Source organism: Malus domestica, chromosome 11 (assembly GCF_042453785.1).
Source record: "Malus domestica chromosome 11, GDT2T_hap1".
Taxonomy (NCBI): domain Eukaryota; kingdom Viridiplantae; phylum Streptophyta; class Magnoliopsida; order Rosales; family Rosaceae; genus Malus; species Malus domestica.
In genome coordinates this window covers 16487477-16513195 of record NC_091671.1, presented here as the reverse complement: position 1 = coordinate 16513195, position 25719 = coordinate 16487477, and the positions used below count along the sequence as shown (strand labels likewise).

The window sequence follows — 25719 nt, the reverse complement described above, 5'->3', positions numbered from 1 at the left end:
GAAACATTCTCATTTCATTCTTCTCATGCCACGTATACTCCACTAGCACTCAAAACTAAACTTTTAATTATACTAAATCCCATTATTTAATTTCTTCTTTATTACTATTAGCGTTGGGAAAAAATCCCGAAATACTTGAATACAGAAAAAGAAAAAACAAACCAAAATCAAAAAACCAAAACAGAAAACTACCAAAATATTCGATATGGTATTTGGTTTCCAATAATCGTTTGTTCAATAAACCCGAAATGAACCGAAAAAGTTTTTAATATAATTTTTTATCTAATTAAATTAATATTAGTCATTGGATTTGGTTAAGATTGAATCTCAATCGTTCGTTTAAACTCAACTCTCTCTCTCTCTCGACCTCACCTCAATTACTCACTCCCTCTATCTTGACTCTGACGCCCCCTCTCTCTCGATCAAATCACTTTCTTTTCCAACTATCAAAAAGCTGGCCACACCAAACCACAATGATGACTAACCACACCATGCCCTCAATCACACCGCAATCACGAAAATCTCGAACTCATACCTCTCCCTCTTCTTCGCTATCTAATTATATGATGACCCGTCCCTATTTTCTATGTAATTTTCTCCGTGAGTGTGTAAAGTGACGTTAATGCCCTGGTTGGCTAAGTGACGTGGATGTACATATGTAGTTTTAAATTATTTTCTCGTTATCGTAGTTAAATTGGCCTCGACGTCACAAGTGCATCAGTGCGAGAGTCGTCACGAAAAGTTACAAATAATTAAAGTGCACAAACGGGTAGAATTATTTTCATGGGTGCATTAATTAATCAGTGTTGGAGACACTATTTTGGATAGAGTAAGTTAGATTACGTTTTTACGAACCTTTATCGCTTTTCTCGTTGAAACGTTGACCCGTACCTATATCCACCAATTATTTTAGCTCATATTTTCCCTAGCCCAATCAGATTATATCTCTCTCTTCCCTACCCAATCAGGTATTCTCTCTCTCATTCTCGGACCTTCTTCTTCCTTCTCGCACCCAAGCCACCATCACCACATTCTTACATCAAATCATCACAAATCGAACCTACAAAGACCACCATAGTGTTCATCTTGACCTCACGAACCCAATTGGACCACCTGATTGTCGAACGGACGAGTTTTGACTCGCCAACTCGGAAGCTCCAATTTGGTGCACTTTGCTCCGACGCGATTCAGGCGAGGTTGCAAGGTTTTAGGATGTGGGGAAGCTTCTATTCAACTCCATAGGGATCCTAAACTAAGTTTGGAGTGGAGTTGACTTCGGATCAAGCGAGTTTGAGAAGCTTCAGTTTTGGTTGAATCTTTCAAAGGATTTTTAGGCCATTTTCCGTTTGATTTTAAACTCTCAAGAGGTACGAACTTGTTATACTCCTTAAGAGCTTCAAATCCGTATAATTTTCATGGATTTTGGTTGAGAAATGACAAAGATATGAAGGTTTGAAAATTTTCCCAAAATCCAACGAGATGTTCCAGAAACAGGCGAACTAGACCGCAGCACCAGTGTCGACAGACGGCGAAGCTCACTGGAGAAGAAGGCGAATATTCAGTCAAAGTTGACGGAATATTCTTACGGAGTCAGGTAACGTCGTTACTATTTAACGGAATATTCCTAACGTCCGTTAGGGTTCAGTCGGCACATGCCGTGCACGTTCTTACGCGTATAGTCGTGGGTTGGACGGTGCATGAGGGCGCGTCCGGCCTCCGGCCGGCTAGTGGTTTTCATGTATGGGTTCGTGACTTCGAGTAGATCATTTTCGTATATTCAAACCTTCCATTTGAGAAAACTATGAGAAGTTTATCCTAGATTTTGATTTATGTGCTATTTTAATTAATTGGAAGTAGTTGTTTCGCATATAGAGGAGACCTACCCCGAGGACGAACGCGGACAAGCGAGGCTAGGGGGCTACAACCTTTCGACATATCAGTGAGTGGGCATTTGTTTTTGTGTATATATATATAAACTTTACTGTTTCTAGAAATGTTTTAAAGTTCATTTATGCATAGCATGCCTTGGTTTAATTGAGTTATATTTAAATATGCATTGTTATGAAATTGTGAACATGCCATATAATCCTACGAGAGGTAGAGGTAAGTTTAGGTGAGTTGTTATGTGATTGAAATGGTTGCATTATATTGGTGTGCATATATTCATTTAAAGCTCATCATTGCTGCATCCCGGCGTTAGTGCTCCCACCCCGGGCCAAGGCCAGTCTTTCACGTGATGTTCACCTCCCGCACTGCACGCTCGCCTAAGATCCAAGTTTGGTGCCAGCCATGTCGTACATGTCACATTAGGTGACTCCGACTCGTATGTGACCCGCGATTTATCGCTAGTCTTCACGTGATCGTAGCACTACAGTATACGTATTTACACCCAACCCTGTCGTACAGGTCATACTAGGTGACTCCGACTCGTGTGCAAGCATATACTGATGAGCAATAGATCTCGTCGTACAGGTCACAATAGGTGACTCCGACTAGCATGATAGTTTAGATTGATTCACACCTGACTTACATTTATTATTACTGAGATATCGTGACATGTCATGCTATTGTTGTCACTACTTTTGGTGCATGGGTTTTCATTCATATATGTAGTATTATTTTCTGGAAACTATATGAGTTTTACAGTAAGGGGTTAGTACTTTCAGAAAAGATAAATGTGCTTTCTAAAGCTTTGTTTTTGCCCACTCACCCTTCGGTTTTTCGCCCCTCTAGGTACTAGATAGTTGTTCTTCTTGGTGGCACACGAGGATTTACGGCGGTTCTAACATTCCACTAAATTATGTAGGGTTCTTTTCTCTAGTTGTGTATTTTGTGCTCTTTTCTGTATGAATGCACTTTATTATAATTTATGCTCTGAATGTTTGTAATTTGGGTTTGACCACTTCCGCATACTCACTTATCTATGGTTGAATAAGTTTTAGTTTGGTTTTAATTTGTTCACATTTTTTTTAATTACTTCTTTTGCACTTTTGGCTACGTCACTTTCACGTGATGGCCAGCACGCCTCAACTCCAGTCTGGGTGTGTCAAATTACAAAATGTGAAATTGTGAAATTATGGTTTTTTTTATTTCAAATCGATAATGAATTTTAGGATTTATGTTTTAATTTGGGATACATTACTAGGGCATGAGATGAAATTCAGGATTTAAGAATTTGTGAATGAGAATTAGAGTTTTAATTTTGATTTGAGGATGAATTTCAGAACTTAGGCTTTTAATTTGGGATAAATTATTTAGAGCATGGTTTGAAGTTCAAGGTTTAAGAATTTGGTGGTTGCAGTTGTTTCTAGTTTAGAGCAATTGGTTGTTGCTAAATTTGAATCCTCCTGAAATTTCTCCTTCTTTCTTCTTTTTCGATTACCGAACTGACTCGAAATACCGAATTTTGTGAAACCAAAAATTACAAACTTATCGAGTCTAGTTTTCAGTTTGTGTTTTCAGTTCGATTACTGAACTGAAACCATCCCCAGTTAGGATAATGAAAATTTTAGTTGGTCAACCAAATAATAATTAAATTTTTAGTTTTACGTGCTAGTGGAATATGCATGGCATGAGTAGACGTGAGAGAATTGCTAGCACTCCCCAATATCATCTGAAAAAATAAATAAATAAATTAAACATATCTTTGTGTCATAAAGATAAAACGCTACATTTATAGTGTAACAGTACCTAGGGGTGGGTTCAAAAAATTGAAAATTGAAAAAAAATCGAAAACCGAATCGAACCGAAACCAAAAAAATCGAACCGAACCAAATTCTTTTGGTTCGGTTTTGATTTCAGTGGTCTAGAAACCGAACCGAACCAAATTAATTAAATTAATATTTTTTTATTTTTTTAATTTAATTATCAGTTTTTGGTATTATTTTCTAAACCCAATTTGTAAGCCCAAATGTGCTAAACCCAATGTGTTGCCAAACTTTAAACCCAAAATATTAAAAATAAAGCCTTAAGAAATTCTAAACCCAAACTTTAAGCCCAAAATATTGTTTCTTTACCAATATCCAAATTTAAAAAAAATAAAAAAAATAAAAAATAAAAAACACGAGTAAACTGTATTATATGCATGCCACATTTCAAATATTATTTTGCATTGGATATGTATTTCTCTATGTATAGCAAACCTGCAGCAAATAACAATCATTAGGATGATATTAGGCATATATTCCTTTCCCAACTCATTCATCTCCTATGCAATATATAACCTACCCACCCACGGATACTGCAACGAAAACCATAAGCTTCTCGGAGAGAATTTATAAATCACAGGTTGATGAGTGTTCTCCACTTGGATGGATGCCATGCCATGATGATGGTATTTCTTGCATACACGGAATAAGAGCATGTTGTTCCAGGTAGTCATGAAAACAACTTGATTTGATATTCATTTGTTCTAGTAGTTAGGTTTCAGTAATATAGTTTATCACACTATTTTATCAAGTTTAAGGTCTAAACGTTATTATGTTTTTTGGAATGATTTTAGGGGCAGCTAAATAACATGCCAATATCCAGATTTAAAATAAAAAAAATAAAAACAATTTTCATGGAAAAAAACAAACCGAACCGAAATTTCGGTTCAGTTTTCAGTTTTGGCAAAAAACCGAAGCCAGCCCTAACAGTACCCTAGACATAGCTTCTTTGTCAGGGTTTGGACTAATGTTTGCCTCTCAAGCTTCCCTTCTTGGTTTTGGAAAACAGGTTCCCTGCTTGGTTCTTGCAGGTCTTAAGTTGATGAGAAATCGCAGTCAGAAATCTCGTCGTGGAAGGAAGAGCTAGCCAAGGAGCATGAGCCAGCCTATCATGGACGTGCTTAGATTAATTAAGCATGAGCCCTATCATTTAACCAAAATTGACCTTCGACTTACACAGAGAATTCCTAACATCAATTAATCATCAACTCTACTCAAATTTACATACATATTAGCCTTTTGTCAATTGACTCTTTTTTATTGTTTTACCTTTTTGTTTTTCTTAGATTTTATTTTTAATTAAGGTAGCATGATATTGTGCTACGCATGTTGGACACATTGTGAATATACATGTGCTTGTCTGTTGAACAAAGTTCAGTGAAACCACCTAAGAAACTTAAACATATGGATATTTACCACATGTCAAACATTACAAATCTTCAGGATGTAGTATGAAAATAGTTCTCATCATCGGATATCTTATGCTTATAATATGAACTTTGACTTCACCTTAAAGTTATCATTACTTTGCAGTAGGCCTGGCAAACGGGTCGTGTCTGTCGTGTTCGTGTAACACCTGTTATCTTAACGGGTCGTGTCGTGTCACACCCGTTATCTTAACGGGTCCTTAACAGATCGGGTCACTTTACCCAACGGGTAAAGTGACCCGACCCGTTATGACCTGCTAAGAAAAATATTTTTTTCTTAAATTTGCACATACCACACATTGCCACATAAATATTACTTCAAAACATTAAAACACATTTGTCGTTTAAGTACTACATCTACACTCGAAAATAAGAGCCTAATAAAAAAATAATACATACACTACTAATTTATTACAAATATTAAATGTGCAAGGATATGCAAAATGAAAGAGTTTTTGTTTTCAAGGTTGTGAAGTCTTTCTCAAAAGTTTAAACCTCAATTTACAAAATCCTCGATTTACATCGATCATCATGAAATTGTATTTGAACTTTGGCTTGATCTCCGCCGATCCAATGGTCATCAATTTTTTAAATTTAATTTAATATATATAATTATATTATATAATTATTATAGTTTTTAGGGGTATAAAATTGTTAAATTAATATATAAAATTATTATAGTTTATTCATACTTTTATTAAGTATAACATAAGATTTTGTGATATCCACTAGTGTAAATATTTTAAATTGAAGATCGAATTCATTCTTTGTATTCATATAGAGTCAAGGAGTGTAGCTGCAAAAAATCATCAAAATCGGAGTTAAAATAACCGTTAAATCGTGATTTTTCATTTTATAACCGTCAAAAAGTTTTGTCCCATTACTTGATCTCTGAATGTTTCTTTTTTGCAATTTTTGGCGTATGCGATCTCGAAGTATATACAAACATGTTCGACGATTGGATTGTTAAAACTAGTTTCGTAGAATGCGTGTATCTCATCAAAACAGTAGATTCACTAACACTTAAAAGTTTATTCATACATTCATTAAGTATAACATAAGATTTTTTGGTATCCACTAGTGTAAATATTTTAAATTAAAGATTGAATTCAATCATTGTATTCATATAGGGTCAAGGAGTGTAGCTGCAAAAAATCATCAAAATAGGAGTTAAAATGACAATTAAATCGTGATTTTTCGTTTTATAACCGTCGAAAAGTTTTGTCTCATTACTTGATCTCTGAATGTTTGTTTTTTGCAATTTTTTGCATATGCGATCTCGAAGTATATACAAACATGTTTGACGGTTGGATCATTGAAACTAGTTTCGTAGAATGAGTATCTCATCAAAACAATAGATTTACTAATACTTAAGAGTTTATTCATACTTTCATTAAGTATAACATAAGATTTTATGGTATCCACTAGTGTAAATATTTTAAATTAAAGATCGAATTCATTCATTGTATTCATATAGGGTCAAGGAGTGCAGCTGTAAAAAAATCATCAAAATCGGAGTTAAAATAACCGTTAAATTGTGATTTTTCATTTATAATTGTCGAAAAGTTTTGTCCCATTACTTGATCTCTGAATGTTTGTTTTTTGCAATTTTTGGCGTATGCGATCTCGAAATATGTACAAACTTGTTTGACGGTTGGATCATTGAAACTAGTTTCGTAGAATGAGTATCCCATCAAAACAATAGATTCACTAATACTTAAGAGTTTATTCATACTTTCATTAAGTATAACATAAGATTTTGTGGTATCCACTAGTGTTAATATTTTAAATTGAAGATTGAATTCATTCATTGTATTCATATAGGATTAAGGAGTGTAACTATAAAAAATATTCAAAATCGGAGTTAAAATAACCGTTAAATCGTGATTTTTCGTTTTATAACCATCGAAAAGTTTTGTTCGATTACTTGATCTTTGAATGTTTGTTTTTTGCGATTTTTTGCTGATACGATCTCGAAGCATATACAAAAAGTTTGACAGTTGGATCGTTGAAATTACTTTCGTATAATTCGTATCCCATCAAGTTCAAAGGTATATATATATATATATATATATATATATATATATATATATATATATTTATTAAGTAGATTTAAATCTATTTATTTTGTACGTACAATTGACCGGTACACGGAGTAGTACATCACGTGTCATTATAAAAATAGTGGAATATGTCATATGTGTGATAAAAAGTTAATAACTTTAAAAATAAAAAATAAAAATTCTCACCACTTTTATTAATTTTCATTTTCCCCTCTCTTTTTTGTTTTCTTTTCAGTTTTTCTTATAATTTTCATTTTTCCCTTCCTTCTTTTTCTTCAAAAGGCGACAGCCTACCCATCTTTCCCTCTCTTTTTTGTTTCCTTTTCAGCTTTTCTTATAATTTTCAGTTTTCCTCCCTTTTTCATCAAAGGGTGCGGCAGGAATGGAATGGAATTATGGAATCAATGGATGCATATTAATTAATAATTATTATAGTTTTTATAAAATTTAATTTAAAATTTAATATATATATATATATAATTATTATAGTTAATATTTTGGGGGTATAATTATTATAGTATATATAATTATTATAATTATTATAGTTAATTTAATATATATATATATATATATTATAGTTTTTAGGGGTATAAAATTGTTAAATTAATATATATAATTATTATAGTATTTTTTTAGGGTTATAAAATTGATCAAAATATGGATGATAAGAACCGAATTGCAATGTAACTAAAATCAAGGTTCGAAAAAGTATCATGATTACATCATGTATACTTCTACCTAATCCGGATAGCTATGACATGCTGCTGCCTGGCAATTCCTGACACGACCCGATAACCCGACACGACACGAAATTAACGGGTGTTTAGGTCGACATGATAACGAATCGGCTCGTTATCGGGTAATCTGATAAGCACCTGTCAAGATAACGGGTTGGTTCGGGTATACACGTGGGTAACACGATACACGATAAGCAGAATATTAATTTTATAATTTTATAACCCTAAAAAAAATACTATAATAATTATATATATTAATTTAACAATTTTATGCCCCTAAAAACTATAATAATAATTATATATATATATATAATTAAATATTAAAAATTGGTGACCATTGGATCTGCTTAAATATATATACCATTCAATTTCTTAAGTGTTATAATACAAAATAAATAAATTTAAATCTACTTAATATATATATATACACACACCATTGAACTTGATGGGATACGAATTCTACGAAACTAATTTCAACAATCCAACCGTCAAACTTGTTTGTATATACTTTGAGATCGCATCAGCAAAAAATCGCAAAAAAAAAAACATTCAGAGATCAAGTAACAAGACAAAAATTGCAAAAAAAGAATATTCAGATATTAAGTAACAGGACAAAACTTTTTTACGGTTATCAACAAAAAATCACTATTTAACAGTTATTTGAACTCCAATTTTGATAATATTTTATAGCTACACTCCTTGACTACATGAATACAATGAATGAATTCGATCTTCAATTTAAAATATTTACACCAGTGGATACCACAAAATCTTATGTTATACTTAATGAAAGTATAAATAAACTCTAAGTGTTAGTGAATCTATCGTTTTGATGGGATACGCATTCTATGAAACTAATTTCAACGATCCAATCGTCAAACTTGTTTGTATATGCTTCAAGATCCCATAAGCCAAAAATCGCAAAAAAAAAAAAACATTCAGAGATCAAGTAACGGGTCAAAACTTTTTTACTGTTATCAACGAAAAATCACGATTTAACGATTATTTTAACTCCGATTTTGATGATTTTTTTACAGCTACACTCTTTGACCCTATATGAATACAATGAATGAATCCGATCTTCAATTTAAAATATTTACACTAGTGGATACCATAAAATCTTATGTCATGATGATCGATGAAAATTGAGGATTTTGTAAAAGGAATAACATACAAGCTTTGAATTCCATTTGTAAGGTTTAAATTTTTTAGAAAGGCTTCACAACCTTGAAAACAAAAACTCTTTCATTTGCATATCCTTGCACATTTAATATTTTGTAATAGACTAGTAGTGTATGTATGTTTGTTTATTAGACTCTTATTTTTTAGTGTAGATGTAGTACTTAAACGACAAATGTATTTTAATGTTTTGAAGTAATATTTGTGTGGCAATGTATGATATGTGCAAATTGAAGAAAAAAAAATATTTTTCTTAACGGGTCATAACGGGTTGGGTCACTTTACCCGTTGGGTAAAGTGACACGACCTGTTAAGAACCCGTTAAGATAACGGGTTTGACACGATACGACCCGTTAAGATAACATGTGTTACACGAAAACGATACAAACACGACAGACACGACCCATTTGCCAGGCCTAATTGCTGGGTGTCACTCATGACTTATGAAATTTAATTAATTTCACTGCTGGTTTTAATTATAACCTAAGGGGTCACACACCTACGATAGTATTATTTTGGATTAATTATTTGGACCTACTAGGCATGTTTTAATTAAAATAAACATTGGGCTTATTTAATTGAAAGGAGTCCAATTCACAAGCCTAAGTGGGCTAGAGGAGTGGACTTAACGCAAGGAGTAAAGTTCTTGGCATCAAGCCCAATGGTAGGATGCGGCTTGGGTTATTATATGTATCCATATTTGTTCTCTCATAACTCCCGAATGATCTCGATTTGTCCCCCAGAGAAAAAAAAGAAAATCCTAGTCGAAAATCTCTACAGTGTGTCGCCAAAAATACTGTTCCAAGAAGTGAGTCATCTTGCTAGCACAATCGAATCCCTCACTTCATCATTTGTCGTTGGTGTATTAATGTGAATACTCTTTGAAGCTCAACATTTGGGGAGTTTCTCGTAATCAATCATGAAGAGGAAAAAACAAAAACACAAAGATGATCGTACAAAGCAGTGCACACGTGGCTAATGATTCATGTAAGTTAATCTCATCGCCATCTTCTTTGTTGCATTATCATATTACAACCAATCATATACATTATTGGGATAACATATTCTATGATATTTACTATTTTCTTATGTGTATTTAATTATTCTCTTCCTATAGACAAACAGTCGAAGGGCCTCGAATCTCAACCCCGCCATCTTCTCCTCGAATCTCAACCCCACTGTCTTCTCCTCCAACCTTCCAACCTCGTTCCTCCAATCTCAACTACCAATATTTAATTGCTCAATGATTGACGACAATGGAAAAGTAAAGTATCTCACCCTCTTCCTGGCATCTCCTCCTCCCTCCCATCCTCCACCCCCTTTCCTCGCCTCCTCCTACCTCAGCCCATTGTTTCCAATCTGAAGTTTGGACTTTGAAAGTTCAAAGGCTCAAGCTCCTCGCCGTTGGCGTCCACTCCTAAGCTTTTAACAACCTAAAAAATTTAAGGAGTATGATTCTCTTCCCTTTTATTACCATTCCCTTTCATCTCCTCCTTTTACACTCTTTTTTTTTTTGTCGTATTCTCTATATAAAATATTCAAAAAAAAAAATGTAAACGGGGTGTAATCGTAACCGTTTAAATAATAGGGGATAGAAGGGGAGAGAAATTAGGAAGGGAGAGAATCATACTCCAAAATTTAAACGGTAAGCTTAATGGATTGCAAATCAAGGGTTTTTGTGCTAGCTTTCTCTTTTGGAGATAAAATAAGGGTTCAAAAGCAATTTTTCGGGGATAAAATTGTCCAAAATTTAAACGGTAAGCTTAATGGATTGCAAATCAAGGGTTTTTGTGCTAGCTTTCTCTTTTGGAGATAAAATAAGGGTTCAAAAGCAATTTTTCGGGGATAAAATTGTAAATTTGTAATGCTTAATTAATTATATCCTATTTCTTTTTTTTTTAACTTAAATTTGTAATAGTTGAAGTTGGAGTGTGGTGTGGTGTGCGCTGAATGTGGTGGGTTGAAGTCAATCGAAATTTCTTGAAATACAATGTGTGTGTTTCTATCAATGCAACCAAAATTGAAACTGAACCAGTACCGAACGGTCAACTTTGTTCCACCCTATACCGCACCGAATCCTATTGAAATTTTTTCGATTTTGATCCAACCCCATATAGTACCGAACTGAATTGTGCATTATCCTAATATCGAACAACATGCAAAATTTCTCCCTTCTAATCGTCCCATTTTTAGGAGGGTATGAATAAATAAATTTTATTCTTGAGTAATTCATCTCTTACCTCTCAATGGATAAAAAAAAAATTCATTTCTTATGTCAATATACTTTGTAAATAGTAATTTATCCATTACAATAGTCTATTCACGCGGTTCATTTGTGCGGCTCGTATTAGAATAAAAGTAGTCCAGATAGAGTAGGCCAGGAGTACTTTGTTCTAAAAGGCCACCTCATTTCCGTTAAAAGTACTAACGGTTAAAAATTGGTAAACGTATTACTTTTAACAGTTGAAAATTTGTAACCGTATGCAATGGAAGTCCAACACTTCAATTTGTAAACAAACACCGGACGCAAATCGCCCGACCGCATTTCGCCGAAACAAACCCACCACACGCTTGCTTGCGTCGGTTCGCGGCGCTACAACGGTATAAAAACGCAGCGTTTCCTCCCACGCAACCAAAAAAAGAAACCCCCAAAATCTGTGTAATTTCAGCAACCCAGAAACAGATTGCTTCAATGGCTTCCAATGGGAAATACGGCTCTCACCCTTACGCGCCCTCTGCGCCATACCTGCCCGAGTCCTACGGGCAGCAGCACACCCAATACCCCCATGGTTACGGGCAGCCCCAACAGCAGCATAATTCGTCGTCTTCTTCTCCCCAGTACTCCCATGGTTACGGGCAGCCGCAGCACCAGCCATATGGGTCGTCTTTTTCTCATTCTTCTTCTTCATATGGGCAGTCGGGTTTTCCCGCAGGGACCGACCCGGCCGTGATTAGAAGCTTTGAGATGGTGGACAGGGACAGGAGTGGGTACATCGACGAGCACGAGCTGCAGCAAGCTCTGTCTTCTGGGTACCAGAGGTTTAGCCTCAGGACCATTCGCCTGCTCATTTTTCTCTTCAAAAGTCCCACGGATTCTCTCAAAGTCGGTGAGTTTTTTGCCTTTCAATCTATACCTTCTTTGTTCTTCGAATTTAATTGATTAGAAATTAGAACAAAAATAGGGAATTTCAAACCTTATTTGTTAGGTTTGAAAAGGGTATTTTTTAGAATTTCAGATAGCATTTTACAAATATGGATTCTGTCTCAATTGAATTTATGGGTTGCTTATTTCTGGTGTTTTAGGATCCATTTCAATTGCCAAAGCTTAACTAAAATTAATATATTTTTGTTAAATAATGCCAACTTTAACTTTGGCTGGGAATTTTAATGTTTCTGACTATGTGTGCATCAATGGTTTTTGACTTCTTCATTGAATCAGAATTCTGTATTGTTTGACCTGGTAAAACGGATTGCCCCTTTCAGCTAGTAGATTGTTTTTCGTTCCCTTTTATTACTTTAACTCTTCTTACTTTATTAATTTGTCATAAATTTTCCGATATAGGGCCGAAGGAGTTTGCTGCACTCTGGACTTGTCTTGGACAATGGCGAGTAAGTATCATCCGTTACTTTCTTTTGTGATATGTATCTGTTCTTGAGATAGTTAATGGTTGCTTATGATTAGGGTTTAGGGTGCCTTCGGTTCCCATTTATTCTGCTTGAAGAATGCTTTGGTTTTTGTTAATATATCTCATGTAGTAGGTACTATTGTAACTTGTAAGGATTGAGGTGTACTCATTTGATGGTTCAACTCTTAATTTATATAAACTACTATAGAACTATTTAAATTGTAACGATCACCTAGTGATGAAGTTCTCTATGCCGATTGGTTTCAATAACTGCTAAATATGTTTCATATGGTTGTTGATAATTTAGTTTGTGGAACCCAATCAAATCTTGTCATACACTGCCATTCTGCAATGCCATTTTTAGGAGTCAGAGAATGCTGCCTGACTCTCTACTTGTTAAAAGAACATGCTTTAGATTGTATAAATCCATTCCATGTTCTCTTTGCTATAAATTGTCACACTGAATTATCGTTTAAACCTGAAATTGCAGTCCATATTCGAGAGGTATGACAAAGATAGGAGTGGAAAGATTGATTCTATGGAACTGAGAGATGCACTCTACGGTCTAGGCCTTGCCATGCCACCTTCTGCTCTTCAACTTTTGATTTCCAAATATGACGATGGAAGCGGGCGCAGGGTTGAACTCAACTTTGACAGTTTTGTCGAGTAAGTCTTCTAATATTATGTAGTGGAAGCTTTCTTTTGCTAGTATGTGAATTAGGACCACTGCTCAGGTAAAATCATGTCTAAAAGGCAGACGTCTGGCATAACCCCTAGATAGTTTCACATGAATTGTTCAGTTCTTCCTAAAAATCATTTTGTGGCTATGCTTCTTCTGACATAGCGTTTTGTTTGATATGCAGATGCGGGATGATTGTGAGGGTGAGCAAATTGCTAGTTTGATGCAATTCTTTAAGCAGATAATGCAGTGTGCTGATCTTTCATTCTGAATTTTTTGCCGGAATTTGCTAATTACATGTAAATATTGTTATTATTTTGATTTCAGGGTTTGACCGATAGGTTCAAAGAGAAAGATCGGCGGTATACTGGTTCGGCAACTTTTGATTACGACGAATTTATGTCTATGGTCATCCCATTTCTTGTGTCGTATAATTGATTTGGCCTTCCTCTTTGTAAGTATTTAGTTTGTTAAGTATTTCGTTGCTGGTGAGGAATTTGTACTGTACATTAGGCAAGCCTTATGCTTTGAATTGTAAAAGTTGCTCGCATTGTATATTTGATTGTTGATTTTGAACCTTTGTCAATACGATGTAAAAGGAGAAAACAAGCCCGATAAAGGGGGTGTATTCGATTGAGATCATTCGTTTGAAATAGGATTCTACTGATTCCAACTTCTTTTGTAATTAACGCCTAATCTTCTTGTTACGTTTGCCCTCATTTGTTTGAAACAGGAGTCATCTGTCATCCTACTGATCCCTTGTATGAAAAAATTGTGCTTGTTTCTCGATGGACATCACTTGGAGTTCACGGTTAGTCGGTTTGGAGTTAAGGGACTGGATAAAAAAATGAGGATTGGCTGTTGGGCATACATCACATCGAACTTTAACGATTTGAATCATTATTTTTCAAGTTGCAACTTATAGAATATCTTTGTAAAATATTAGCCAATTCGAAAATATTTGAGGCATCTAATTGAGTTTAAAGAAATTGACGAACACATTGTTCTCTAAGAAACAATGAAATTCAATGTGATAATTAAATAGACAAATGGTTTCGGATCAAATTGATTTTTTTTCAAAGATGATCTATGAATTGAGACTTTTAAAATAGACTGCTCGGATCGTTAAATTCGACGTGGAGTGATTCCTATAGCTAGTTCTATTTTTACCCTACAAAGTATTTGTTTGTTTCATGTTTCTTGTTCCTGCTGCCTGCTTGCTTTGATTTTGTCTGATTATTTTATATGCTCCTTGATGCATCTTCTTCTCTTTCTTTCAAAAGCTTTTAACTTTTTAATTTCGATAATTATCCTTTGTTTTGTTTCCTCTAGCGATATTCAATCTTTACGGTTTTTTTATGTTTGTGATCTCTTTCTTTCAAAGATACGAATCAGTTATCGGATGATCTTGCTGGAAGAGATCAAGAGATATCTCTTCTCATTTTCCACATTCATTTCGTGACACAACTTTGTAACGGGCCGCACACGGCTGTAAAGTGAAAAAATTATGATTGAAATTACACACATGGGGGGTGGCTGCTTAGCCAACCGGTAGTAACACTAACACGTTTGTAAATTGTAGTTGAAAAGGTCGTCACGGTGTTGCAGTATTCCACAGGAGACAAAGGATGGATCTTTAGCCTTGGGCGGCTGGAGTAATAATTTTAAGCACGTGTATCATTTCCTTGCGAATATGCAGCCATATGATTCCATCCCACGAGAAGAGACGTTCTGGAGTGCTCTCGAGTATATGATATTCTAAATTATTTAGTTGTTAAGCTTTTGTTTAAAAAAATAAAATAAAGATTTAACAATTAAAACAACCAGAGTACCAAGTACTTAGGGACGAAATCAGAAATTTCTTTTAGTGAATGCAACCGAAAACAACTAAGGAAACCTTATTATAATATGTTTATACGTAATATGATATTAGAATGATTTCAAATGATGATGTATTACAATTCCAATGTTACAAAATTTTCAATATAGTAATGGAAAGTGGCAAAGTAATGAGAAAAATATAAGTACATGATAGGCGGGAGAGGGTTTTTTGGGTTTGAATGACAGAACAATGACACTATTGCTCATATAATATTTGATATGGAGTATAAGTAGAATGAATATATGTTGGATATTATATACATATATTTTCTTCAAATATAACTCGTATATATTATATAATTGTAGTATACAACTAAACAAACGAATTACTTGAATGAGGTCTTCATTGGCTCCGTCCATCACTTCGGAACACCCAAGGATTTTTTTTTTCATAAGAAACTATGAATACAATTAAACGTTCACTAATAAAATGCAGACTATGCAGTGGACCACCTAGACAAGAATTGGTTCAATGCTTTTCAAGTAATTTGCCCTAGGATAGTGATCTACATACTTATTTAAATTTCTCACACATTCTTCTCAATTTCATGCCGTTGGATAAAATAAATTAAAGATAATCAATGCCTAAAAAATAACAAGGGTGTGTGTAAGAAGCATTATGGTATGTGTGTGTGTGTATATATATATAGATGTCAGAAGCCTTTTAGAGAATGAATTTCCATTTTTTTTTAATGAGGATTAGTTGTGGGGCTCATACCGCATCGAACTTTAACGATCCGAACTATCTATTTTTTAAGTTGGACTCATAGATCATCTTTGCAAAATATTAGCCAAATCGGAAATATTTGAGGCATCTAATTGAGTTCGAAAAAATTAACAAACACTTTGTTATCTAAGAAACATTGATTTCATCGTGATAATTAAATAGGCAAACGGTTTTGAATTGAATTAAATTTTTGCAAGGATGATCTATGAATCAAGACTTATTAAATAAACATTTCGGATCATTGAAGTTTAATGTGTAGTGGGTTTCACAACTAACTCCCATTTTTTTCAAAACATTTGTTACCTTTTATTTTGTAAATTAAAACATTTCTTACCCCTCACATTTTTGATTTGTAAATTAAAACATTTCTTACCTTTTGATAGAGGTGTTCATCAATCGTCGGCTCGAATTTGTTAATATTTTTTCGATCCACGTTACGTTGGTGTTCATCTGTTTCAAAACTGATAATATTCAGCCAATTTATATTCGATCCAGTGTAGATTTTGAATTGCAGACTATACAAACCAATTTAATTTGATAATCGGTTAGGATATGTTGGAAATATTTTTTTATTAATATGTAAGGGTACTATTATAAATAAAAGGATTAGGGCACTAACCCTTTATAAATAGGATATTTTGTAACTTTGTAAAATGTCTTTTATAAATAGAACATTTTGTAACTTTGTAAAATGTAAGTCTGACAAGATGCAGTCTCCTTGAGTTGTATAGCCTTCTCAATGACTGTTATATTTATTTCTTTTCAATTGGTAAAGTAAAATTCATAATTGTCACAGCTCGTTCCTGATTTTAAGAGTTTTTAAAGTTTTAATAAAGGATTTTACAAAAATGCCCTTTGAGGCACGTGCATTATTCGAGGTTAATCGTTGTGTTGTGCCATCTAAGATTTGTTTTCTTGACATATCCTCGTAGTACTCGTCGCTATTGAAGCGTGGGCGCAGACGATTCGTGATTTGGAGTTATAACGAAAAAGATTTTAAAGTTTTAAGTTTAGGCATTTTATGAATTTTATTATAAAAATTTTGGTGTGCCATTTGGATGGCCCAGATTAAAAGAAGTCTGAAATGGATGGTTTGGATGTAAGGGAAGGAAAATACAAAATAAAAAGGAAGGTTTTGCGTGTGCATGTGTGTGTGCGTGATTGGTGAAGAAGAAGAAGGAAAGATTGGGCAAAACTGCCCAACCAGAGGAAGAGAGCAGGAGCTCCGGGAGAGAAAGGAGAGAAGCTGGGCGAATGGGGAGAAGAGAGAGAAGTTTCTGGCCAATCCGAGAAGGGGAAAGGAGGAAAGGAGAGAGGGCGAGAAGCGGAGGAAGAAGAACAGAAATGGGTTTTCAACCATGACCCGCGCGACCCGGTGGGTTTTCCACCCTTTTTCGTCGAAATATCTTCATTTTTCCGGTGATTTACTTCAAACCATCACTTGGAAAACCCTCTATGATCTTCCCTCTTCCTATTACACCCCAAAAATCAAAGAATTTGGCCTTGAAATTGGATAAAACTGTACGATGTGTGCGGTGGCTTAGTGTACAAATTCTTCAAATCTTGAAACGTTTTCTTTCAATTACTAACACCATTAGCATTCCCTTAGGACCTGGAACAAAGCCCAAGTATTGGTTGGGACGGCGGAGTTGATTTGAGGATGAATGGGAACTCACCCATTTCTAGGGTTCTTCACGGTTTTGGACAAATTGGAGCCTTTCCAGGCCAAATTGGTCTTGGCCACAGGTATAAAGTTTACTCTACTCATTGAGATCTTCATTTATGTAAATTTTGGTAATTTTTGGAGATAGTTGGATTTTCCGGCGAGCCGAGGTGGCCGACCGACACTAGCGGCGGCCCGTGCGGCGGCGCGTGGCCAGTGGCCCGCCAATGTCATTCTTAGCATGTGTTTAATGTTCTAGGTTCATTTTTGATAATTGATTGACGTAAATTGAGTAATTGAACCTAAGTTCGTTACGATTTGTGGTTAGGTGAAAATGTTAATTGACGATCCGACCGTTGGATCACCACCAAAATTTTATACGTTGTAATACGTAATATTTGAGGATTATAGGAACTTACGGATTGGGAATCCAATTTACGGATCTTCCAGAATTGGAGTTGTAAGTTCATAAAATAGAATGTTAACCGTCACTTGGTTTTGACAATTGACGGAGATCCGACCGTTGGATGGTAAGGAAATTTTAGGATGTTATTCTAGAGATATATTGTGGACCTCTGGAAGTTATGGATTGGAAATCTGAGTTGCAAATCTTCCGGATCGAACTACGTAGTGACGTGTTTTATATAAGTTATATATTCTATCGATATGATCTCTGAGGTTTGATTTGATGATTGTTCTAGGCGCCAATCATCATGAAGCCTTGATGTGTTGTGCTAGGGAGTTGTAGGGCGAACTCCAGGTGAGTGGGCAGTTTTGTTTTCCGTATATACCTATATAAATGAGATTTTTTCCAGGATATCAATTTAAGTGAAATGTGATATGAAATGCGATATGAAATGCCATGCAAAGTATATGCCTAATTATTTATGCATTAGTAATTGCATACATGCATGATTGGTGTTGCGGACGCACAGGTAAGTGCCATGTAAGTTCATAAATTAAATTATGTAATTGTTGAGTTGATATGATTGAAAGCTCATAAACCTGCAATAGGGTGATTGTGATTTAGTAGAGATGATTCAAGCCTGTATATATATATAGTCACCCCCGCACCATATACTCACATTGGATCCAATTCAGGTGCATGTCGTACAGACCATTAGAGGTGGTTTCGACTCGTAGGTGACTAGCGATTTATCGCATAGCTATCAGGAGAGGATAGCGTGAGCATAACTATATTTCACCCAGTTCAGTCGCACACACCTTTTCAGGGGTTCCGACTCGTGTGCAGTGTAGTGTCGTACAGGTCACTTGCGATGACTTCGGCTAGATAAGACTAATGAGATTGATATTGAGCTATAGATTCAGCCGTACAGGCCACTATAGGTGGATCCGGTTGACATATTATTTTGCATGAGTTACTTATATGATTTGATGAGATATATATTTTTGGCATGGCATATAATTCACATATCACTACTTCTGAGTATGGTTTTGAGACAAGTATACGTATTACATATTTCTGGGAAAGTATACGGGTTTTACAGTGAGGGGTTAGCGTTTTGATAATGAGATGATTTTCGAAAAACTTTGTTTTACTGACCCACTCAATTTTGTTTTGCACCCCTCCAGGTTCAAGATAGCAGAACTTTGGTGGCCATGAGGAATCCAACGGTGTTATGACAGAATTCAAAAAAGTAGGACTCACCCTCGGGTGTTACATCTTAGTAATTGTATCTTTAAAGCTTCCGAACTGTGTAAATGGTTACGTCACTCTCACGTGATGGCTAGCATGCCCTCCTTCGGGATGGGGTGTGTCAATAATTTCATATTATGTTCATTCGTCTATTATGGATAACTTTGATTTTCAACTTGATGCATCCATTCTAGTCCAACCCTTATCCAATTGATGTTGGATTGGATTTGAACACAAGACTTGTTTTTGAATAACAAATGTAATTAACATTAACATTAAGCTCTTTTAATATCATGATTCATTGATATTTCTGTTTACTTGTAAGTGAGAAGTCTTCAACTTAACTTCCATAAATGTCAAGTTCGTACTATATTATATTATGGTTGACACATTCTCTTGGAGAAAATTTTCCAAGTTCCAGTCACATATGACACCTGGTGTTCCAACGAATGAAAATTAGACACGTGGCTCTTCCATGTTTCAATTAAATTGCATTCTTAAAAAACCAAAGAGAAAAGAAAGTCTGCCAAACTTCCACTGCCGTCAATAACATTTAAACGAACCCTTACTCTGGTTCTTGTCCTTAGTTCTGATGGCCTTCCATGCCCATGTACAGAGACACCAATCTATACTGCAGTTTATCAACAATTGCTTCAGATTTAGTTTCAAACAGTTTCTTTGAGTTGTACTGTCATTTTGCTTGGGTGTTATTTTGGCCCTTTTATGAAATTAGATAAAAACCTCATTTTACAGAAAAATCATGCAAATAGGCCGCCATGCATGCCTTGTCAAGCCAAAGCATTCAATACTCCTTGTTTGATTTCATGAAATTCAGAGTATGAAAACCAGAAGAAGAAAAATAAATACCCATAAAAGAATAAGAAATTACTCAAAGAAGCTATAGAGAATTGAGAAATTAGCAATGGAGGAGGAGGCCATCGCACATTGCAGCAATCTGGATGATGGAGGAGGCAGAGATAAAGACACAGTTTGACGGAGTTTAACGAAGTTTCTATTTTCTAGTTTGCGGGGCCCACTATCTCAGAAATTATCAGACTGCAATTTAATTTAAACGTGGAAGAGCCACGTGTCTAATTTTCATTCATTAGAACACCAGGGATCATAGTGACCAGAACCTGGAAAAATTTCTCTTTCTCTTGTACCATTGCTTAAAGGAAAAAAGAACTCTAGTTAGATCTCATTAGCCTTTTTTAAGAGCATCTCCAATGGTTTGGCCATATTTAGCCACCATTCTTAAATATAGCACACTAAAAATAGGGTAAATTACATAGTAACCCTTCAGGTTTGAGGTTTATTACAATCTCATACAACATCATTAAAACATTTCGCTTTTATACCTCAAGTACTATTTTATTTCAATTTCATACATCCGTTACATTTTTCATCCATTAATTCGTTAAGTGCTGACGTGGCAGCCAACGTGGCACACAACATGGCAAAAATAATAATTTTTTAATTAAAAAACCTAAATTATATATATATATATATATATATATATTATAAAAATAAAAAAAATAAAAAAAAAACCTATTGCATATCCCTGTAACCCACCCTCCCCTAAAAAACAAAAACCCAGATCTCTGTCCCTCATATCCCCGTAACCCCATATCCCCCCAAAACCCATATCCCTGGTGCGACGCTCGTCACCCCAGCCCCCCCCAGCGGCGCGGTGCAGGTCAACCCAGAACCCCTCCCCCCTCCCCCTTCCCCCCCCCCCCCGAGATGCAGGTCACCCATAACCCGACCCTATCCCTTCTCTCATCTGCAACCCCACCACCCACCATTTTCTCCTCTCTACACACCCCCACTCTCTTCTAAACACCCCCCACTCCTTAAATCCACACCCGTTCCACAAACCCGGCGATGGCGAGACGAGATCTGGGTTTTTTTTTTTTTTTTTTTTCTGGGTTGCAGGTAGGGGGTCGGGGGAAGAAGATGAAGATGGGGAAGAAGAGAGGGGAAGAGGGGGGCCAAAAAGACGAACTGAAGGGGTTTTTTTTTTTTTTTTTCTTTCTTTCTGGGTTGCAGGGAAGATGAAGATGAGGGAGAGGTTTAGGGGTTGCGGGGAGAAGAGAGGAGGATGAGGGGAATATGGTTTTAGTTTTTTTTTTTTAATTATTTTTTTTAATATTTAGAAGATTTAGTTTTTAAAAAAAATTAAAAAATTAATTTTTTTTGCCACGTATATTTGGTAGCCACGTCAGCACTTAACGGATCAATGGATGAAAAATGTAACAGATGTATGAAATTGAAATAAAATAGTACTTCATGTATGAAAGTGAAATGATTTTAAAATGTTGTATGGGATTGTAATAGACCTTAAACCTGAGGGGTTACTATGTAATTTACCCCTAAAAATATAATCTTTAAGGAATAGTGTATGGTTATAATTTTTCATCTTGAATGGTACATGCATTGTTCTCAAAATCGACTTAGGCGGTGGAGGATTGATGTGATTAAGGTCAAAATGTAGAGGAAAATCAAGTAGGGGTAGGCAACTGCTTAGGCGGGTTAGACGGGCTAGAAGGGCTAGGCGACCTAAGTTGATCAGGCGGCCTAGGCGGTGGCTAGGCAATTCAAAGTTTAGGGTTCCATTATTTTTTAATTTTTTATTAAAAAGAACCCATATTATTTCTCTCACTGTTTTGTGTTTCTCTTCATTATGTCTCTTCACACAGACGCATTCTCTCTCTCTCTCTCTCTCTCTCTCTCTCTCTCTCTCTCTCTGCACAGACAGGTGTGATGATGTCAATGCCAAAATGGCTTAAGTTTTAACTTATCCCAATTTCTCACTACAAGTATAAACTTTTTTAGAGTGTAAGTAGGCTATAATTCATATATATAATAAATTGAATTAAATCTGCATGGTCCACCTAGCCACTTAGTCACTAGGTTCTAATCTGCCGCCCAACTAGCGGTTAGTGTCTTTTAGAACATTGAGTACATGGGCTACTTTTTATTCCTCTCAATATTTTATTACTTTTTAATTACCATATTGAAAAATATCATGGTACAATATTCACACATCAACTCCTATGTGTTGTTTAAATTAATTAAAACACTATCTGTAGCTATCTAAATATAATATTTTGAACAAATTATTTTTTTAAGAAGATGTATAACGAATATATCCATCTTTGGAGAGAAGTATTTAGAGTATAACAGGTGTAAGAATGAGAAACGATTAGCAAGATTTCACAAAAAAATTGTTTTCATGTTTAAAAAAATAGAGCTTTAATGAAAAGAGCTTGGACCAAGATTATTTTAACCAAAAACCAACCTAAGATATTGTTTAATCAAAAGCTCCTCAAATTTAATGATAAGGACAAAGAACATAAATTATACACAGACTGAATTACAAAGCCCAACACGCTCAAATATAACTTTCCATAATTACCCCTAGCGGAACAAAACTTAGCCCGTTAAAAACTTGAACATATTTACAATCCTGCCCTACGTTCTGACCAGCTGCCATAAATGCAAAACCACTAATTCAAGCCATGACTTCCATTTCGATGTTCTGTTTCGCAAAACACAAGGTCCTTTCAAATGCCAAAAATCTACAAAAAAAAGTTCAAATTCAACTTCAAGAAAAGAGAAATTTCCAGTACCAATTGTTCATCCATGACATAAGAAGATTGGCTCAACAATGAGGGACCACGTTGCAAGGCTGCTGGTAGTTAAGCGTTTCATCTCTATTGTTGATGAACTCTGGCGAACAAAATCGCACAATAATAGAGATGAAGAAGAAGAGTTTCTCTCTCTTCATTCCCACCCCACGTAATCTCACCCTTTCATATGTAATTTTCTATTAAATTACTTTACACTGAAACTGGTACAGTTAGCATCCCAGTGCTCAACCTGGAATTGGTGTCGCCCATCCCGATCTAATTGATGGTGAAGTGGTTGGCCTTCCTATGTTCTTCTCCAGCGTGAGAGGAGGAGGGGAGAGAGAGAGAGAGAGAGAGAGAGAGAGAGAGGGTAACAGATAGGTAAGGGGAAGGGATGAATGGGTGTGGGTGGGGCGAAAGGTTCCAGAATTTGGGTCGTTTGTTTGTTTTTTATTTATTTATCTTTTGTTAATTTAGTTTTATTTATAGTTTGGAGAATAAGATTTAAGGATTTAAATATGATATTCAAGGTGTCATATGTTACTAGGTTGGGAACACCACCCTTTTTACACTTTTTTTTTTTAATTAACAACAAATTCATATGATTTTTTAAAGATATTTCGTAAAGTACTACTGAGTTCTAATTATTTAAACTTTCATCTCATTCTATAAAATTCACCAAAATAATAAAGATAAATAATAAATTTACTTACATCCACTTAGGCCCCCGCCTAGGTCAGGGAGGCCTAGTCCGCCACCCGACTAATGCCTAGAGTCTTTTACAACCATGAGAAATAGTGTATTTTCTTCAGTTTCATAAATAGTGTGTAATTTTGCGATGGTTCCAACAATAGTGTGCGTTATTTTTTGTTCAAATCCATAATCAGTGTGAGTTATTTTGTTATAGTTCAAAAAATAGTGTTTATTTTGTTACTTTCATAAATAGTCTGAGTTTTTTTGATCATTTTTAGAAATAGTTTAGGTTATTATGTTGTAGTTTTAGAAATAGTGTGGATTCTTATGATGTAGTTCTAGAAATAATGTGGCTTCTTATGCTGTAGTTCTAAAAATAGTTTAGATTATATTAGTAATCTTAAGCTCAATTGGTTAAGATTTCAGAAAAATATACTTTCTCTCCCTAATTCCCAAAGTCCCAAGTAACTTCAAATAAACACAAACCAATCCCATCATTATTAATATTATTAATAATATATGGATGCGCTACCATTGAACACTAACTATTTTTTAAATTGAACACTGGTACTCAGTGGCGGATCCAGGTTTTCAAGATCGGAGGGTCCCAACATAAAAGCTCAAATATATATATATATATATATATATATATATATATATATTAGACTAATTGGGTTCCAAATCACTATTTTCTACTGAATTTGGTTCATTGAATAAATCAAGATTAATCTCAAGGGTAATAAAACCAACAAATTTTCCTTAGCAACACAACGCAATTAGTGACTCTACAAAGATAAAATTTTCTAATGTAACATATATCTTATAATTGGGAGTTGGGACTAGAGTCTAGGATTAAAAAACTTCTATGAATTTGGAAGAAATTAAATTAGGCAGCTAAAGGTGGTGGAACGGCAAATGGTGGTGGGGAATAGAGTAACTTGAGTTTAAAGTTGGAAAATTGCGACGATTGGGGCTGAGAGTTCTTAAATATAATTTGGGGATATTGGAAAAGACCGGGGTTCTCGGGCTCTGTAGAGAAAACAAAGATATTTTAGTTTTTAATTTTTTTATAATGACCAAGCTAAAAAACGTTATCTTTTTGGCTAGGTCTTTTAAAACAAAAATTAAAAACCTCATCTTCTTCGTTGTCAAGCACTGCTGCCTGCATATCCATGGAGACAACAAGCCTCTCCACTGCACCTGCCCATATTGTTGGAGGGTCCGGAAGGTCGATCACAAGTGTTTCTTCAGACTTCCGAAGGGTCTCGGGATCCCCTGGGTCCCTACATGGATCCGCCAGTGCTGGTACTATCATTATTTATAACTAAACACTTACCATTTCTAAAACTGAACACAGGTACTATAACTATTTCTTAAACTGAACACTAGTACTATCACTATTTCTTAAATTAAACATTGATTATTTCTTAAACTTAACACTAACTATTTCTATAATTGAACACGAGTATTATCATTATTTCTTAAACTGAACACTGGTACTATCATTATTTTGTAAACTGAATATTGACTATTTCGTAAACTGAACCAACTATTTCTTAAACTGAACTGACTATTTCTTAAACTGAACACTAGTACTATCAATATTTCTTAAATTAAACACTGATTATTTCTTAAATTGAACACATACTATTTCTATAACTGAACACGAGTATTATCATTATTCTTAAACTGAACACTAGTACTATCATTATTTCGACTGAACATTGACTATTTCGTAAACTGAACCGACTATTTCTTAAACTGAACTGACTATTTCTTAAACTGAATACTAGTACTATCACTATTTCTTAAATTAAACACTGATTATTTCTTAAATTAAACACTGACTATTTCTATAATTGAACACGAGTATTATCATTATTTCTTAAACTGAACACTGGTACTATCACTATTTCTTAAACTGAATATTGACTATTTCGTAAATTGAACATTGACTATTTCGTAAACTGAACTGACTATTTCTTAAACTGAACTAACTATTTCTTAAACTGAACACTGACTATTTTTTAAACAGAACACCCACTATT

General features: G+C 34.9%; 1 protein-coding gene and 1 long non-coding RNA gene across 3 annotated transcripts; both read left to right on the top strand.

Annotated features, from left to right (window-relative positions):
• Positions 1–10249: 10249 nt before the first annotated feature.
• Positions 10250–14091, top strand: LOC103453354 (probable calcium-binding protein CML48). Of its 2 annotated transcripts, XM_070808025.1 has the most exons (6): positions 10250–10824; positions 10936–12220; positions 12676–12722; positions 13230–13405; positions 13603–13621; positions 13746–14091. In XM_070808025.1, exons 2-6 carry the CDS (start codon positions 11806–11808, stop codon positions 13854–13856), a joined length of 768 nt encoding a protein of 255 aa, XP_070664126.1. In that variant the 5' UTR covers positions 10250–10824; positions 10936–11805; the 3' UTR covers positions 13857–14091. The 2 variants fall into 2 exon arrangements, with proteins under 2 accessions (XP_070664126.1, XP_008391123.1); XM_008392901.4 differs by having other exon boundaries at positions 10250–12220.
• A 3175-nt stretch (positions 14092–17266) lies between these two features.
• LOC139189654 (uncharacterized) lies at positions 17267–19505 on the top strand. The gene is made up of 4 exons (XR_011573483.1): positions 17267–17401; positions 17636–17772; positions 18391–18449; positions 19283–19505. It is a non-coding gene; the product is annotated as an uncharacterized lncRNA (long non-coding RNA).
• The last annotated feature ends 6214 nt before the right edge of the window (positions 19506–25719 follow it).